The sequence below is a fragment of the Rhipicephalus microplus genome, chromosome 5 (genome assembly GCF_043290135.1).
Source record: "Rhipicephalus microplus isolate Deutch F79 chromosome 5, USDA_Rmic, whole genome shotgun sequence".
Lineage (NCBI taxonomy): Eukaryota > Metazoa > Arthropoda > Arachnida > Ixodida > Ixodidae > Rhipicephalus > Rhipicephalus microplus.
Genome location: NC_134704.1, coordinates 95214238 through 95228710, shown reverse-complemented (window position 1 = coordinate 95228710; position 14473 = coordinate 95214238). Strand labels below are relative to the sequence as shown.

Genomic DNA, 14473 nt, shown 5'->3' with positions numbered 1-14473 from the left:
ACCGCAGGCTTCCCGCATGATTTTCATGTGGCTTTGATATGTTTTCTGGTGAAGCCCTCGATGCGAAATATTCATCGCGGCAAAAAAGTCCGTCAGAGCTGTTGCCCCTTTGCCGATAGTATTCATCGCTTTCATGGCACGCAAATTCACTTCAAAAGGCCTTACTTTGGCCTGGCTATTTTCGGCAACTCTCGGTGAAGAAAACCGTTCTTCGCGAAAGTCGCAACTGCTGCATGCAAGCACGAGTTTTGAGCACAGCCCATAGTCTCTTTTTTCCTTGAAGAAAGTCATACTTTTTGAGCCGCACTCGGGGCAGGGGAGAAGTCTAAATAGCGAGTCTATCGCTTCTATATCAACAATGGCAAATTGCGTGCAGTTTTCTTTGTCGTTGCCCTCCAGCTGAATGTCCAGCAGCTCAAACTTTCGTGCTGTCGTGCACTGCGATGCCAGGGACTCTTTTAAATTCGTCGCACGTATGGAGCACTCGGCGAACTCGTCCGCAGAGTAAAACGTCGTGTCGACACGACCTTGAATGGTTCCAGTAGTGCCGGATGACGATCCGCTGACGTGATGATCCGACGAAGTGCTGCAGCTGGGCCGAATAGAGTGCACTGCTTCGGCAGACATTCGCGCCAGCGAATCGTCGTCTGAATGTGCTGCCTCGGCAATAACAGGCACTTGCGCCAGCGAGTCGTCGTCTGAACGTGCTGCCTCCGCAATAACAGGCATTTCCGACAGCCCGTTGTCGTCAGAATGCGCTGCCTCAGCCATCTCCGGCGTTCTCGGCGGCGCGCAGGCCGCTCCCTTCTGCCGCGCATTCCACGCTCGTTTTCGTTTCCTGCCGAAAGCTTGACGAGTGTTCTTCTTCAGGCGAGCTTCCCAAGCCATGCCGGCGAAATGCAGAAAGACGTATACGTCGGCGACGTCGGTACACGAGCGGGTAGCAGACGAGATAACACGCACGAGAGCAGGCGCCGACGGAGCGAAACCAAACAAAAAAAAAAGAGCGAGCAACCGTGGCCGCGCCGCCGCGCCAGCCAATGGTAAGCGCGAGACGGGGGGCCTCGCCGGCGCGCGCGCTCTCTAGCCAATCAGCGGTCCGGCAGACGGCTTCGCAAAACGGGGGAGGGCAGTGGTTGTGTTGGAGCTACACCATTTTGAGAGCCCGCAAAATGCGCACAAAGGAACCAGCTTCAAAACAAGCCCAAGATGGCGCCGATCCGCCGGCTGCTTTGCTGGCGGCGCACGCGGGAAGTTCGAACAAATTTTCTGTTTTGCGGGTTGTTTTGCGACTCCCGTGATGGTTTGAAAATAGATTTTAACCTATTTTTTTATCGAATTTAGCGTTAATAATTTGACGAGAGGTGCTTATAGGTTCAAAGATTCGAAAAATGCGTTTTTCTCAAAATCCATTTTTTGGCCATTTTTTACTTTTCTAAGAACCGCGTCCCCCCTTAATTGATGAACTTCCGGAACCTTATGTTGACTTTAATGCGCATAGCAGGCTATGGGGTGACTCTCGGTATGACGCGCGAGGTCGACAGATTGAACAGTTCCTTCTCTCGTCGAGCGCATGTCTCCTAAATCGAAAAGAACCAACCTATTATAATCTTGCCAATAACACCTACTCCTCCATAGACCTAAGCATTGTATCTCCATCTCTTGTGCCTCTACTCCAGTGGAAAGTCGTGAGTAATCTGTACGGAAGTGACCACTTCCCCTGTAGCACAACTACAGCAACTGTGTGTCCACCACGTGTTCCCAAGTCGCTCATAAACAGAGCCGACTGGGAACAGTTTTATACCATCGCTCGTCTAGGTTGGAATGACATATGTACTTTGAACATTGATGTTGCTGTCAACTACTTCACAGCGTTTTTGATTGATGCTGCAACAAAATGCATCCCACAAACAAATGGACACCCTGGAAAACGGCGTGTGCCATGGTGGAACTCTGAATGCCGAAACGCATGCAAACAGCAAAACAGAGCTTGGAGGCTGCTTCGGAACTCACCGACAGCTGAAAATCTTGACACCTTCAAGAAAATAAAGTCTCAAGGCAGGAGAACGTGTCGGCAGGCCAGAACAGAAAGCTGGCAGAAGTTTTTGTCAGGGATCAATTCATACACACAGGAGGCTAAAGTCTGGAACATGGTTGGTAGGATAGCAGGAAAACAAGTACACACACTTCCACTCGTAAACACTCAGAGTGATACTTTGAAAGATCGGGCAAACTTCCTCGGTGCACACTTTGAACGGGTATCCAGCTCATCCCACTATACTGACACTTTCCAAAAATACAGAACAAGAATAGAAAAGCAGAAACTCGAGCACAAATCCACTAGATACGAGGCATATAACCAAGCTTTCAGTCTAGCTGAGCTCCGAACATCTCTAAACTCCTGCAGTACTTCTGCCCCAGGTTCTGACAGTGTGGTGTATGAAATGTTAAAAAACCTACCAGCCGAAACACGAAAAACCTTACTTTCTTTGTACAATGCTATCTGGTTTTCAGGCACTATCCCTACCTCCTGGAAAGAGGCTATTATTATTCTCATTTTGAAAGAGGGCAAGGACCCTTCTTTAGCTTCAAGTTATAGGCCTATTGCACTTACAAGCTGCTTGTGCAAAGTCTTCGAAAAAATGATAAACTTCCGACTCGTACATATCCTTGAAACAAACACTTTGCTCGACCCATTTCAGTGCGGGTTTCGAGAAAGTAGATCCACCACAGATCGCCTTGTTCGTATCGAGGCACAGATCAGAGACGCCTTCGTCCATAAACAATATTTTCTCTCTGTGTTCTTCGATATCGAAAAGGCTTATGATACAACATGGCGTTTTGGAATTCTAAGAGACCTGTCCCACCTTGGTGTGCGCGAAAGAATGTTTCACATAATCGAAAGTTACCTGTCAAACCGGACATTCCGTGTTCGTGTGGGCAGTGTTCTCTCCCAAACATTTGTCCAAGAAACAGGCGTGCCACAAGGTGGTGTACTTAGTTGCACACTTTTTATTATCAAAATGAATTCTTTGCACTTGTCCATCATCCGCAATATGTTCTATTGTACATATGTCGACAACGTTCAGCTTGGCTTCAAGTCATGCAGCTTGGCAATGTGTGAGCGGCAGGTTCAGCTGGGTTTAAATAAGGTCTCCAAATCAAATGGGCGGATGAAAACGGATTTCGACTTAACCCACAAAAAAGCACCTGTGTCTTGTTCTCTCGAAAGAGAGGCATGCACTCGGAACCTGATATTCGACTGCACGGGCAACGTCTGTCTGTCAAAGCCGAGCATAAATTTTTGGGTTTAATCTTGGACAACAAGTTGACCTTCGTACCGCACATCAAGTATTTAAAAACAAAATGTTTAAAAGCCATGAATGTTATAAAAGTGTTGTCACGTACTACTTGGGGTAGTGATAGGCAATGCCTCATGAATCTGTATCGAAGCCTCATTCGCACCCGCTTAGATTATGGGGCCGTTGTTATCAGTCTGCAACTCGAAGTGCTTTGAAGATGCTGGAGCCCGTGCACCATTTGGGCATCCGCCTTTCTACGGGTGCTTTTCGCACAAGCCCTGTAGAAAGCCTTTACGTTGAGTCAAATGAATGGTCGCTTTATCTACAGAGAACTTATATGTCCTTTGTATATTTTATTAAGGTGAAAGCAGACAAGAAGCACCCCTCATACTCTACTATTAATGATCTGTCGAGCTCCATTCTGTTTCAAAACAGGCCTTCGATGAGGCAGCCCTTCTCAGTTCGCCTGAAGGGTCTAGCTGAAGAACCTGGAGTGTCACTTGAACACAGTTTAATGGCTCCTGTAGCATACCCGCCACCGTGGCAGTGGCAGACTATAGACTGCGATGTGTCTTTCCGAGAAGTTACAAAACATGCACCTATTGCCCATATCCGAACATACTTTGTGGAACTTCAACACAAATACACACGTCCTGAGTTCTTTACAGATGCCTCCAAGTCTAACTCCTCTGTGTCCTACGCTGCTGTCGGCCCATCCTTTTCGAATGCTGGCCCTCTACATCCACGCACACGTATCTTCACAGCGGAAGCTTACGCGATACTTGTGGCAGCTAAACACATCAAACAATTACAAATACAAAAAGCAGTAATTTATACAGACTCCCTCAGTGTGGTAACGGCTCTGCACAGTCTTAAAAAACAAAAAAACCCGGTCTTTGTCTCACTTTACTTCATTTTGTGCACACTCTACACACTCAAACAACATGTTGTAGTGTGCTGGGTGCCAGGGCACTGTGAGATCCAAGGCAACGTGAGGGCGGATCAGCTCGCTGCATTTGTTCACAAAAGCACTGCCCCTACACCCATATTAATCCCGGCCCTTGATCTTAACCCGTCTCTCAAACAAAACCTCAGGGACTACTGGCAGAGCAAGTGGGATACACACACACAAAACAAACTACACATTATTAAGCCACACCTTGATCATTGGCTGCCAGTATCGAAATCGCGTCATACAGAGGTAATACTAACGAGACTCAGGATAGGACACACATACACGACACACACATATCTTTTGTTCGGTCGCGATCCACCATTGTGTGACAAATGTGGTGAAGCATTAACAGTCCTTCACATGTTAATTCAGTGCAAACACTTAGAAACTCTAAGAAAACAGCATTTTCCATTACCCTACCGACAACATATACCTTTACACCCTGCAATGTTCGTTGGTAGGGAACCGCTTTTTAGTCATAAATCATTGTTAGCGTTTTTAAAAGAAATTCATAATTTTCATATCATATACCCGGGCATTCCGTAGCACGACCTCTCCAGAGAGGTTTTTGCTGCGGTGGCTACACAGGAAAGCACTTGCCTCACGGCCCTTGGACGCAAGGGTATGAACGAGTGAGGTACTTGTGCTAATGCCATACATGTCCACCATCGTTTTTCGTTATCACCAACTTTTGTCACCTATTCACACCACACATACCTTTCACGGCATGGTCATGATTTTATTACTTGTATGTTTTTACCCGCCTTCCTGCGAGGAATTTTATGGCCCTTATACAGCCGCTAATCACAATCATTGTCCACATTCCTTGTCCCATGAACTGGCGCTCTTTGGCCATCAAATGGCCCTTGCGCCAAAAAACACCATATGTCATCATCATCATCATCATCATCATCATCAAAGAGAGGCGAGGATGCGGCGGGAGAGCAACTTTTAAATCCAAAACACACGGGAAAGAGGCAGGTTGGGTAGCTTGCTTGAAAGGTCCGCGAAACTCACACGTAGAAAAACTTGGAAAGAGTGCCTGCGCGCTCAGAAGTCAAAGCATGGGTGCCTCGATCGGTGCGCGCGGCGGTGTTCGTTCGAAGAATCGGCGGCCGTGGTCGAAAAATCGCCGGCGGGTTTGCGTGGAGTCACGAACTTCAATATTTTGCAATTCGTTCCGCACAAATTAACAATCGTTTTCGTGCTTCCGCATGCGGGTGAAAGGCATGCTGAGCCGAGTGCGAAGTGAGCGAGAATAAGTCCTAAACATGAAACGAATCGCAGATTATCAGAGTGGGTGGGGTAGCGTACGCGCGTGCACTAGACGCAGACGATCAAATACAGTCGGTGGACGACGATGGTGGCAAATGGTCTGGTCGCTCCAGGCCGGCGACGCCAACGACAGTACCAGCGATCAAAACCAGGGTATATAGCCAACCGGTCTTCGAAAGATCGGTGGCAGTGTGAAAAAACACAGGTCTCGTCTGGCGATGCGGGGTGCTCAGAGTAGCGGGGGGGGACTAAGGATGGAGGGGTGCATAACAAAAGCAGTCTGGCGATGCGGGGTGATCAGAGTAGCAAGGGGACAAAGGACGGAGGGGTGCGTAACAAAAGCAGTCAGGGCATGGAGGAAGGAAACAGCTTTCCTTCCTCAATGGGTTGGGGGGAGCGGCAACTATAGGGGGAGAGCGGCAACAATAAGAATGTATTGGCACCTCGCCGATGCCTGATCGGTGGTTGAAATCTGTTTCCCGGGAAGTCGGCAGACCGCTGACTCTGTTTGCTGTAACCGATCAGCGGCGCTCAGAGACGTTCATTGTAAGTGCGATTTTGTGCCATTGAACCAATGTATATTTTCACGGTCACGCAGATGTTGTTTGTTTTTAGCGAAAGTTTGTTTTAAGTGGGGCCGTTATATGTGGGCTCGACTGTATATATATATCGATCTATCCTTGTGGCCTGTTGTGTATGAAGTTTAGTGTTCCTGAGCCTATATATCATTCATGAAGAGTCCTGGCATAATGGCGTTAGCCAAAATCAAAGGGTTGTCTGCTATGCCGTGCAGTGATCTGGCCTTGTGCTGACCAGCTCTTGCCTCGCCCCTTTGCACTCCTCATCGAGGTAGCTATAAACTACCTGCTAGACGTAAATAGCAAAACAGGGAGTAGATAGATATCTAGGGTTTTACGTCCCAAAACCACCGTATGATTATAGGAGACGCCGTAATGGAGGGCTCCAGAAATTTCGTCCACCCGGGGTTTCTTAACGTGCACCCAAATGTGAGTTGTGGGGCACCCAAACGTGCACCCAAATATAGGCCCGGGTGCACCGGAATGTTCACACGGGCCTACAACATTTCCACCTCCATCGAAAATGCAGCCGCCGCAGCGGGGATTCAATCCCGCGACCTGCGGGTCAGCAGCCGAGTACCTTAGCTCCTAGACCACCGCGGCGGGGCAAATCAAGGAGTCTATTACTTTAAATAAAAGATTAAAGATCTGTAGTGTTATTGCTTGCTGAAAAGAAAATGAAAGTCAAATTTTTTGTTATGTACCATTGTCTTGTTCACTAAGCCAGAAGTGTTGTAGCATTGATCCCAGACTCCCTCTTTGCACAGTGTCCCAGGCGCTCCGGGAGAACACATACCCATTCCTGGCCATGATAGTGTTGCGGGATCACCGTATGACGGTGGTTGGTCGTCTTGAGGGCCTCATGGAGCCGGACACAGTCTTGTTGCGGCTTCAACAAATCATGGTCGACAACGAGGCTGCTCTCATAACAGCACGCATGGAGAGGTCAGTAGGTCAGCCAGGACATGAGTCTCGCCAGTTTGACACCGCTTGGTAGGGCTTTGTTTTTAGGCATGCACTCTGGAATCACTCCTGCTAATTTGATTTAAATACAGCACGACATGTAGTTGAGACATTATTCAGTAAAATAACTGCCACTAATACACTCAAACCTCGATATTACGAATCCAGATATAACGAAATATTGGTTATAACAAAGTAAATGAAAAGTAGTTTCGCAAAAGACTTAGTGTTAAGAATACACCTTTACAAAGAATTTTCGAGTATAACAAACTTATTTTTATGTAAGATGCATGTCTGTTATAACGAGGTTCAAGTAACATGTGTTCAGTTTTTTTTTTACTTTTTGTTTAATTACTTTAACAAAATATAAAAAATAGAATCGAACCTCGAATCCGGCTGTAGCAAAGGAATGGAAGCTTCAACTGAATGAGCCAGCGTCCATAGCTATTGCTCGTGCTCTACGTCTCTTCGTTCTCTTTATTACGTTGGGGTTTACCAAAAGACAGTTGACAGGACTTCCAATATGTGGGATGGTATCGTAATTTTTTGTGCATTATGTTCGTAGAAGAGCATGACAGGACTTCCAATATGTGGGATGGTATCAATTTTTTGTGCACTATGTTCGTAGAAGAGCATGTGGTAAACAATGGAAACGCACGTGACCTGTGTTGCCATAGTGTTGCGTGCATTTTTTTCTTGCCCGGTCATGACACTATTGCACCACTCAACGTGCTGTAATGGCCAGAGATGGCAAGATTACTTCTCAAAAGTAAAGCTATGCGAATAGCAAAATTTCGGGTTTGAGTTTGAGTGCAAGTCGAATATCTTTCGAGTAGTTGTCAAACATTCGTTTAATATTTTTTTAACGCTCTTTGGAAAAACAAAAAAAGGTCGTAGAAGATTCCTAAGCACATTGTTGTGAGACAGGAACATGGAAGTGTTTCTTTTGACGAGGTTGGTGCAGTGTTAGAGGGATGTTCCCTGGTTGTTCTATCTTGGATGAGGCAACGCAGAGGCTGAATTGTATATATAATTACATGATTTGGTGCTACCAATGTGGTGTCACAAAACTTCACACGTGAAAGAAAAGGACACTATTTTTACTACTTATCCCCTCCTTTAACTTGTGTGAAGGCACAACTGATTTGGCAGACAAAGGTGTGCTGCCTTTGTATTGGGAGTTCCCAATCTGCCTCATAGTAGTGAACATTTAAGAACACCTGTAATTTCGGGTGCTAAAAATCTTGGAAGTCTGATTTTTCGTACTTTCTACCCCAATGTTAGATGCAAAACAGCATTAATTGAACCTCCGTGCTGCCACGTTCGTCATATCTATGCTGCAACCAGTGTTGCGGATTTGCCACTGTGGAATCGTCCTGGCTCTGGAATCATTCCACAATTTTGCGACCTCAGAATGGAATGGTAATAGAATTACTCCTATTTCAAAGAAAGAGCATGTTTTCCTCAACCTGCCGTTTTTCAAATTTCAAACATCAGCAAGTCAGAGCCTTGAACTTAACAATAAAGCAGTATTTTTAAAATGACTTGGCATATTGCAAGCATGATACATTTATAAGCAATGCGACTTCTACATTTCTGTCCTTATATAAACTGTGTATACCTGAAGTTTTTCTTTATTCTTCATGTAACCGCAGCTCTATGTCATTCGTATCCGTGAATTGGAACTACTGCAGCGGCATCCAAAATTTCAGATATTCTTATATATTGACGTCTACAAGGCAGATTTCGAACTCCGGACTCGAAGGAAGCACACCACAGACGTTGAAGGGTGGAGAGGCTGAGGAAATAGCACCCTAGCCTGTCACATGTAAAGTGTTGTCGACAACACTTTGGTTGCCCCAAATAATGTACCTAAATACAATTTAACTTCTGCATTGTTTCATACTTGATAAAACAACACCCCACCAATGCTTATCAACCTAGCTATATCATAAGGATATGCCTAGAAATTCTCTACAACATTTTTTCTGTAATTTTTACGTTAAAGTATCAGAAGAATACCGTATTTACTCGCGTAATGAACCCACTCACATAAGAAACCCATCGTAAGCCTTGGTCTTTGAAAAAAAATGAAAAAAAAGCTTAAGTATCTGCTCATGTTATTTCGATGTAATAGCCAGTGCCATTGACTATCGTAAACAATGTTAAATTAAGCTGTTATATCACAAATTAACAAGGCAATAAAAGCCGAAACATAGTTTCGCAAACATTCTAAACAGTTGCAAGCAGTGTGAGCATGGACGACATCAATTTTGAAAGCCACGCTTTTTGCGGCAAAGCGTTATTTGTCGAATGCAGGAGAAACCTCTTTGCTGATACTGCCACGCAAGCACAGCAGCACAAAAACAAAGCATGTGGCCTCCTAAGAAACATGTTGTGCGCGTGCCATCTTGGAATCCATGCAAAGCGCAACCGCACCCACTGCGCCGACTATGGCGCCGGCGGCGCATTGTGCACCCACAGCGTCTACCGCAACTGTGCACTGCCATCTGACGCTGCATTTTGTTGTCGGGTTTGTCGTTGTGAACTTAATTGGGACACCTGCTGTACAGGGCGTGTTCGGCCAGTACGCTAGCTACATGGCTGGTTACCAACAGCATGCGCTGAAGCACGAGAACCGAGCGGTTAGACGACTCTCCAACGTTGATACGTGCGTTTTCATTATGGGAAGAAACAAAAAGAGCTTCAGGCTACAAAAAAGATTTGTCGCGCATTTTACAAGCCATAACAAGCAAAGCCGTCACACGAAATTTTTGCTGTTATAATTCGCGTGACTTTTTGCTCCCGCGCCATAAACCCTCCCTCCAAATTGGCGCCAACTTTTCTGAAGAAAAAGGTGAGTTAATTACGGGAAAATACAGTATGCTAGAAATATTAGCAAAATATTCGATTTGATTCGTACTCGCACTCCAGTATTCAGACTGGCTTTGCACCCGAAATTTTGCTATTCGCAGAGCTTTAGTCACAACACTATATGAGCTTTCCATCACGTGCTCGTGGAAGATATTGTGACATTTCCACGGCCGTTTCGCACTGTGGCTTCGTTAGTGATGTGCAAGCAACCATGTTGGAATTTTCGGTTCCTGACGTCGTCACAACTTGCCAGACTACTGTGTGGAGTTGCTGGAATTTGTACTGTATCCTGACGTCAAGTTAGTGTCAATGTTGGTAGGTGTGCCATTGGAAAACTAACTTCAACATAAAAAGATAAAAACCTTGGCAGCGTTAGCAGAGTTTCACACGTGCTTATAGTTGTCTCTGTGAACGGGAGAGATGTATTGTGGTGTAAAAATCACCTTCGAAAAAGGTGTCAGTACCTCCTGATGGGGGGCAAGTCGATGTCGCACTTGCAATATCTGCGCTCTGCTACGGCACAGCTATTTGCCCTGCAGAAAACTAAGTGGCAAACAGTGCTAACATGCACCTAATGTGGACATGGGCACCTGTTCGGAGCTGTGGTTGCCAAATGACAAGTGGCGCAGTAAAGTGGGCAAAGGCTTCTTTGTCATAACTGCATCTCTTCTTCACAACAAGTGCCCACATCTCGCTGGTGCACCACCTAACCTCCTTCGACCCATTTTCTTCTTTTTTTTCTCCTCTTGCTCCTTGTTCATTCACTCTGCGACCCCTCATTCCTTGCAATGCCAGCGTCGTGCTCTCCCTGGCTGGTGCACATTCACTGAGAAGCGTACGCGCTCCCTCGCTTTTCTGAGAATTTCCTGGCGGCTGCATTATAACTTGGTCTTTCATCTCAAGGTACAGTTTAGTAAGTGGTTTGCATAGACATGAAGTTCTGTGGGAGGACAAACTGGAGCCAAAAAGAATTTCATTGCTACCAGTCCTGTACTGAAAGTGGTTAGGTTATAAATAATCTGAGCTCTATCAGAGACGTGCACCAGGGAGCAGTCCTTGTCCTTTGCATGAGGTGTCTCTTATAAGCAGTGTACCATGTTCTCATTTTTTTATCGACCGCTATTTGATGTAGGCGCATATTGCCATATTGGGGCCTTTCCCAACGATGAGTATTTTAAACAAATGGATCATTGTTGCTACTGACTACCTCACCCGCTACGCTGACACAAGGGCTCTGCCCAGAGGTAGTGCCGCTGAGGTAGCAAAGTTCTTCGTCTTGAACATAATCCTGCATCATGGAGCTCCGGAGGTCCTCACCACAGGCAAACGTACGACTTTTACGGCAGACCTAACACAGGCGACCCTGAGGTAGACTATAACCTCATTACATCAGACCTCCATAGTGATGAGGATTTTCGTCTGTTCTAAAAGGAGTACGTAGAATCCAAGTATTGTTACTACAGACTTTTATGGAAACACTGAATGGGTCTGTTATAACCGTAGAGAATTGCGAGTCATGTACAGATTTATTCTCCATGTGGCATTGTCATGGTTAGGTTCGTCACGTAGCAAGGCGTGTGACGTGAGGAAGATTGAGACAGTGCGGAACACAAAATGAAGTTATATTGGAAAGAAAACTATTGCAAATACAGTAACATACGTCTTGCACGCAGTTCACACACATAAGAAAAGAGTAAACAGTCTTGCAGTCTGTGTCGTAGCCCGATGCCTTGAAGTGTGTCCCGTTGCATGCTCGGATGCAGTCGTCGCTTGAGTGCACAGGTCAGCATACCGTTTTAGAGGGCATCACCAGGTCTAGGCATAGCCGCACGCTGTCAGTGACATCGGCTCGCTGGGCGTGATCGGCAGCTCTGGTCTTTCGAGAATGCTCACCGTACCGAAGATGTCCGCAGGACCACTCACCCAGAACTCATACCTGGCCACGCCGACACGCCCTGCCCCGAGGACGTCAATGGCTCGAAAACAGGAACCCAGCCTTTCAAACCACACACGTAGTTGCGGGTTCGCCCTAGGCTCCCTTCTGTCATCTTGTCGGTGTCCAAACAGCTTCGTTCTGCGCGAGCGCCTTCTCTTCTTTTTTCATTGAGCGCGCTTCAATGCCCCTTCATTCTTGTCACCTTCCAGGTGGTGTGGCACTGTCGTCTGCTATGCTCGCAATTTCTAATCTACTACATCGCATCACCCCCAATTAAAAAAATTCTTCGGTTGAAGAACTTGAGCGCACTGGGGACACGTTGGTTCGCAGACGGAAACACACAAGTAAGCACCACTGTGCATTATAGCAGTTCTGAGCCTCGCACACCTGGCACATTCGATCACAAAAGTACACACCAGAAAAAAAAAAAAAAGTCACAGACCTAAAGCGTCATGATACTTGTATCGCACTGTAAGGTTCACATCGCAAGCCATTATTACCACGGGACATTAATTCTTAATGCAGACGTTGCTCACGGAGTTGGCAAACGGCTCATGTAATCTGCGCCTATATTGTCGCTGTCTTTTATATACTCGACCGAAAAGTCGTACTCCATAAGAATGAGGTTCACCGTAACACACAGCTGTTCACATGCTTGGCCGACTTGATGTACACAAGCGGTTTATGGTCACTCTGCAGGATGAATGTGCGTCCGAATAAGTAGATGTGAAATTTCCGGACCGCCCACATAAGAGCCATGGCCTCTCACTCTACTGTAGCGTAAGCAGCTTCACGTAGTTGTTGTCTACGGCTTGCGTATGACACTGACTGCAGTATTCCTTCGTGACGCTGCATGAGTATGGCACCTACACTTCTCGATGATGCATCAGTCCAGAGTACAAACGGTTTTGAAAAATCAGGTGCTTTTAGAATGGGTGCTGTAGATAGCAAAACCTTGAGTCCATCAAAGCACTTCTGTTCTTGTTCTCCCCAGAGTACTTTGTTATAGGCTCTCTTTTTGGTGAATTCATTCAGTGGATAAGAAACTTCAGAGTAGTTGTTCACGAAATATCTGTAATAACCTGTAAGGCCCAAGAACGGGCGTACTTCTTTTTTAGTTTGTGGGCGCTTTGCAGCCTGTATATTGTCGACCGTTACGACCTGTGGTCGAATAACGCCTTGCTCAACAAGATGACCGAAAAATTTGACGGACTCTTGACCAATCTCGCTCTTTGTTGGCCGAATGATCAAACCAGCCTCGCGAACTTGCTTGATAAAAGACTCAAGTATAGCTACATGTTCAGCCCAGGTTTCAGTAGCAATGAACACATCGTCAAAGTAGTAAGAAACGTGCGGTATGTCTGCTACCACTTTCCTCATGAGGCGGTTAAACACAGCTGGGGCGGTTTTAATACCAAACGGCATGAATCTAAATTGATACAGTCCTGATTCTGTCGAAAAAGCAGTCATTAGTCATTCTGTCGAAAAAGCAGCCTTGTTCCGTGGGAACCTGCCAGTAGCACTTAATGAAGTCAAACTATGAAAAGTATTTTGCTTGTCTAAGCTGACCAAAGATGATGTCTACACGGGGCATAGGCTCGTTATTATCGACTATAACCTTGTTAAGTTGTCTGAAATCGATGCACAAACGCATCGTTCCGTCCTTCTTCACAACTACTATAGATGAATTGTAAGCAGACTCCAATGGTTCTATAATGCCTTGTGGTAGCATGTCTGCTATTTATTTCTGTACCGCTTCTTGAGTAGTGAATGGCATAGGGTATGGCCGTATGCTTACGGGTTTATCCGTGGTCAATCTTAGCTTGCACTGTACGAGGTGCGTTTCGCCAGGAACATTCGTAAATACATTGTCGTACCTGGTCAATAAGTTGGTGACTTGCCCGTGCTGGGTAGAAATAAGTGACTGCGATATGGTTACGTCGGCTGACAATTTCTTTAGTTGGAATGGTACGCATGGTAGCTCGTCACTTTCAGTGTCATCCGCCTGGCAAACAGCTGATGCTTCATGGGGTGGTGCAGGCAGCCGTTCCTCATACATATTCAGTAGGTTTATGTAGAATAATGTGTTTCTTGTACTACAATCAGCGGCCCATAATTCTTTCAATATCGCCAGGGGACCTCTGACGTAACGACCGTAGAGCTAGTCGAACAGGGAGAAGCCTAAGCTCGACTGGGGAACTTCGCGATGAGCAAACAGTAAGGGTGCCAAGTACCGGTTCCATTTCTTTGTACTCTCCTGACACAATCTTCTTATCGTTTGTTTCAGGGTACCGTTGAACCTCTCTACGAGGCCATCAGCCATGGGATGATACGGGGTTGTTTGATGTTGTTTTAAGGAAAGAAGTCGGCTTAGCTCTTTCATTAGACATGACGAGAATGACGTGCCTCTGTCACTGATTATCTCCCGTGGGACTCTTTCACGAGAAAACATCTCCAGAAGCACCTCAGCGACTTTCTTCGTCTCAATGCTTGGCAGTGCTACAGCATCGGGATAACGCGTTGCCATGTCCACCATTGTCAGTACGTATTTGTTTCCGCCCTCTGACATCGGTGATAATGAACCCACGAT

General features: G+C 46.1%; 1 protein-coding gene across 1 annotated transcript in view; it reads left to right on the top strand.

Moving 5' to 3' along the window:
- LOC119174329 (Fas-associated factor 2) overlaps positions 1-14473 on the top strand; it is an 89874-nt gene that overhangs the window by 28804 nt on the left and 46597 nt on the right. Inside the window, exon 9 of the mRNA XM_037425186.2 lies at positions 6878-7055. Within this exon, the coding sequence (XP_037281083.2) occupies positions 6878-7055 (178 nt within the window). The remainder of the gene's footprint in view (positions 1-6877; positions 7056-14473) is intronic.